The sequence below is a fragment of the Drosophila sulfurigaster genome, chromosome 2R, assembly GCF_023558435.1.
Source record: "Drosophila sulfurigaster albostrigata strain 15112-1811.04 chromosome 2R, ASM2355843v2, whole genome shotgun sequence".
NCBI classification, from domain to species: Eukaryota; Metazoa; Arthropoda; class Insecta; order Diptera; family Drosophilidae; genus Drosophila; species Drosophila sulfurigaster.
The window spans coordinates 33,557,139-33,561,812 of NC_084882.1; the positions used below are offsets into that span (position 1 = coordinate 33,557,139).

The 4,674-nt window shown below is 37.1% G+C and overlaps 1 protein-coding gene across 1 annotated transcript; it reads right to left on the reverse strand.

Moving 5' to 3' along the window:
• Positions 1-743: 743 nt before the first annotated feature.
• LOC133838351 (mitochondrial dicarboxylate carrier) lies at positions 744-1,891 on the reverse strand. The gene is made up of 3 exons (XM_062269424.1): positions 1,616-1,891; positions 1,329-1,566; positions 744-1,276 (listed from the first exon to the last, which is right to left on the reverse strand). Exons 1-3 carry the CDS (start codon positions 1,782-1,784, stop codon positions 814-816), a joined length of 870 nt encoding a protein of 289 aa, XP_062125408.1. The 5' UTR covers positions 1,785-1,891; the 3' UTR covers positions 744-813.
• Between the last annotated feature and the right edge of the window lie 2,783 nt (positions 1,892-4,674).

Genomic DNA, 4,674 nt, shown 5'->3' on the forward strand with positions numbered 1-4,674 from the left:
GAACTTCGTTGCCAGGTAAACTGCAAAATTAATGAAGTTTTGAGTGCGTACAAAAGCAGTCAAGTGTTGAGGCTCTTAAAGCCTCAACTCATCCTCATTATTCGCCAATATTATTATCGATAAGCTCAACTCATCGTCATTGGCCCTGTCAATTTCCCATTCCCCTGACCCATACTCATTCTTAACATTATCTCTTGATTGTTTACCCGCCATGTTTGCGCTTACTTTGATTTATTGCATTTATCGTTGTGCGCGCGCTCCACAAAAAAAAAACTGGCTTGATAAATGATTAAAGTTCTTTTTGTTTATGGTAATTAAAATAAAAAGAAAAGAACTCATTTTATTTGCTGACAGTGGAGGCTTCAGCTTACAAAAGCGAATGTGGCACGTGTCACTTTATTGGTTTTGAGTTGTTATATCAAAAATATTATAGAATTTAATTCAAGAATAACTTCAACATAAATATGAAACTACAGTGGGGAGCAAAAGTGAGTGCATGTTTGCATATAGCGCATTTGGATGCGCATAAAATTGAAAGTAGTAAAGCAAACATAATAATTTCTTTTCTACTTATTCTACATTTAATACACTACAAAATAATATACAACAATTAACAGCTAGAATAGCAGAAAAAAGAGAAATGTAAAAACAAAAAAGTCGCATGTACTCACTTATGCACCTTTGGTACTTAACTTTTCTTATATTACTCGCGATGTACTTAGATAATAAATACATCAAATAAATTATTATCATGTTCTGTCATTTTATTTTTGTTTCATAATAATACCGTCCAAGTTCGTTATATTTATTTATTTATTTATCATGCTTTTTCTCCAAAGGTAAATAACCAAATCGTAATCGGGCTTGCTCATACAGCATAAAAGTAATTATAGTATTGGGGCTGACTCGCATTAAGGCAGGAATAAATCCTTTATAAAAAGCAAGTGGTCCTTGTTTTGCAATGTGAATTGCCACGCCTCCTATTCCTGTAAATTCGCCAGGTCTTGCATTCATATATGTTGTTTTGATAACATCTAAAGGCTGAGTCATTAGTGTACCAATGAATCCCGCTATCGATGATGTAAGAAAGTGAAGATGGAGGCCCTCTTTAATATTAAATGAACTTTTTAGAATTTGTTTAACTTGATCATATGCGGCATTCGTGCCAATTGTTAAGAGCACAGCACGTGATACGGCTGGTACCGCTCCACGAAAAAGATTATTAATACCTTCCTCTTTAGCAATACGATATAAACCATCGAAAACGTGCTTGTAACTGTAAATCAATAAATCAATGTTATATGACTGCAGATTTCTACACTACTGACTTTCGTCTCTTCTCCGGTGGAAGCTTAATATCATTCTGTAACCGAACTGTTACAACGTCACCAGGAACCCCAATTAGGCCCCCAATTACTCCTGCTATTGTTGCTAGCTGTACTTTTGCTCCAAGATTATTAGCATCCACGAAATTCTTACCAAACTCGTATACAGCAAAGCGCGTAGTTGTATAAGTAAGCTGGCGGAACCACGAAGCTGATATGCCGCTGTAAAACCCAAGTATGCCTACGTAATCCATTCAGAGCATGTATTTATTTTTCACTTATATTCTCACCTGCTTCATTATATATTTTCTTAATAATCTGTTTTACAGGAACTTTTTCTGATTGTGTTTGCAGTTGAACTTTCACAAGATCAAGAGGATGTGTCGTAGTGACCGCCACGGCAGAGCAAACACCTCCAGACCACCATCTCGGTAAACGCTCCGTTCTCCGATCATCCATTTAAACTTCGAAAATTTTTGGAAAGCTAGAAATCTTTGAACATTTTAAATAAATTTTTGGATATAATAAATATAGTTCCAACGCTTGCTGATATATGCTCATAAAAATATATATTAATTTTATTCATGTTTATTATAGAGAAGAATGCGACAAAGTTAAATATTCTTTTGATAATAATATGTATATTCAAATGAATTTAATATTTAAAATCGATAGCTGCATGGCAAAGTTTATGCTCGACTGTTTTTTCATTTAATTGAACTTAAATATATATATTTATTTGCCAACGATGAGTGACTTTTCACCTGGTAAATAAAGCGAGTCGCTGTTTACACAACCTGAACCACATTCATATGACATTATCACTTAATTCTTGCCTGGGTTGCATTGCACTCGTTAAACCAATGAACCGAATATGCAATGTTCATATTAAGAGCAGCAGAAAGGACAACAAAAGTGTGATGCTATTATGGTTACGCAACCATCTGCATCGCTCTCTTCAGCTTTTTTTTTTTGTTGGGCATATCCAAATCAAATTCGACATTTTAAATGCCGAACTCAAGGCACGAAAATCAATTTGAATGCCAAGTCTTCTTCTGCTGGTTGAGCTAAGCCTACTTAAGCGATTTGCTAATAATAGCCCAAAAGCCTTAAGCTCTTGCCCACAAATTTGTAGCCAATATATATATATAAAGCGGGGGTCCAAGTTCAAGTGGGAGTATGTGGCATGCTCATTAAATATGCACAAATGTGTGTGTGTGTGTGTGTGTGTGTGGGAGGTTGATTGGGAGGGGTCAAAGTGCCGCCCATTTCCGCACGTTAACAGCAGGCAATTACAAATGTTGTGCGTAACTGTAACTGTGTCTTCCTTTCGTTGCGTGCTGTCTTTGTCTACGATATATATACTCGTATGTTTGCTACGTATGCGTAATCTATTATGCCGCTGAAAGTGGTAATTCCGGTCAGTAAATAACATGCACGCCCAATGCCAAAAGAGTCGCTTTTGCCGCTCAAAGGCGTCGATTAGATTTTAAGCCACGTCGACGGCGCGCCAGAAAGTCAGAAAAACGATGGCCAATTGCGAATTTTTAAGCCTCGACAAGCGAAAGCCAAAAGCGCCAGACAGACAGCAATATCGAGAGCAAGAGAGAGAGAGAGAGAAAGAGAAAGCGAGAGAGGGAGGTGTAAGCAAAGCTATAGCCAGCGAAGGACAGACAACAATAACGGAGCGAGCCCAACCGTCTATAATTCCTGTGTTAAAACCCATAAATCCATTGGGCCCTGCTTACATATGCGCCATTTCACACCGTTACCGTTAGACGCTATTACATACACATACATACACACATACAGTTACCTACACTAAGTGCCAGACTCGTGTTTGACTTCGACCCCCGCCTCGTGGGCGAAGCCAACTACATACAGTCTGTTATCGATAAAAATGGCGTACACCTTTCAACAAAATTGCTTTCCGTTCGATTTCCTACACATACACACACACAAGTGTATAAAATTTATTTACAGTTTTTTTTTGAAGCAACATTTTATCAATATTAAATTCAACATTGGATTATTTTTGTACGCTGGCAATGAAACAAAATTAAACAACATTTAATAGCCTGATTAATTTATTCAATAACCTTCCACAATGTCCGCTACCAGAATAAAATTCCATTAAATTGAAATTTAATTTAAAAAATGCATGAATACAAGAAAGCTGCTTAACAGAATTCAGCTGAAAAGATGGCATTGAATTTAACTATTATGAAAAAACTCATTCTTTGTTTTTTGAAGATTTACCTTGAAAGTTTACCTATTATTGTTTTGGGCTACAAATATTATTTTGAATATTAATATTAATTTGTTTTGTGGGCCATAAATCAGACATAGATTTATCAGACAACCTAATAACAGCGACTCGACAGAACTATTTATTCTTGTGGCCAAAAGCAGACAAAAGGCCACGTTAACAATTTTGACAGTTTTCAATTTCGAACCGAGCACAAATTAAAAACGTTTCGAGTATGGTGAAGACCAAACGACGCCAGCTGAGACTTCAAAAGCCTTTGCAAACCAACAGACAGAGAGAAACAGAGAGAGAGAGAGAGAGAGAAAGAGTGAGAAAGACAAATAAGAGGACAACACAGGCAAAAGGCACGTGAGTTGGTGCTCATGTGAAAATCGTACAACGAATATTTGTCAATTTGGTCGAAAAAATAAAAATGCCAAGAATCTGCTGGAGTCTCGCTGTCTCCGTTTTGAGGCTGCTTTTGCCAATTCGTGCGTTTTGTTTGCCTGTTTGCCTGTTTGTCTGCCATTGAAGTAGTTTTTCGGCTGCTGATTAGAATCGCACACGCACACACATATGTCACATACACACATACACACTCGGAAGAGGCGACAGAGCGACAACACGGGAATACCCTGAATGTTGCTGGGTGCACATCATAAACATAAAAGTGAAATGGTGAAAGTAGTGACAGCGACACATACTCGTAAATACGTTTACGTATATATGATACAAATCCTCTTTTTATTCTTATTTAATATTTCTGGCGTTTTATGAAATTTTAGTTACACACGCACACACAGTGAACAAAGTCGGCAATTCGAATATTTTTTTACGTACAGCTGCGTTTCCATGTGTCTCTCTCTCTCTCTCTCTCTCTTTCACTTGACATTATCGGGCACGCATGTGTCAACTACCGACGCCGCTGACGACGTCAGAGATGGAGAAACAGACAGAGACAGCGACAGCGACAGCGACACACAAAAAGGTACAATAATAAAAACCAATAAAAATGACAAATAAAAAGATTTATGCGATTTGTGTGTATTTGTGTATTTATTGTATTTGTCTGTGTAGGTAGAGCAACTTGTTCTTCTCTAT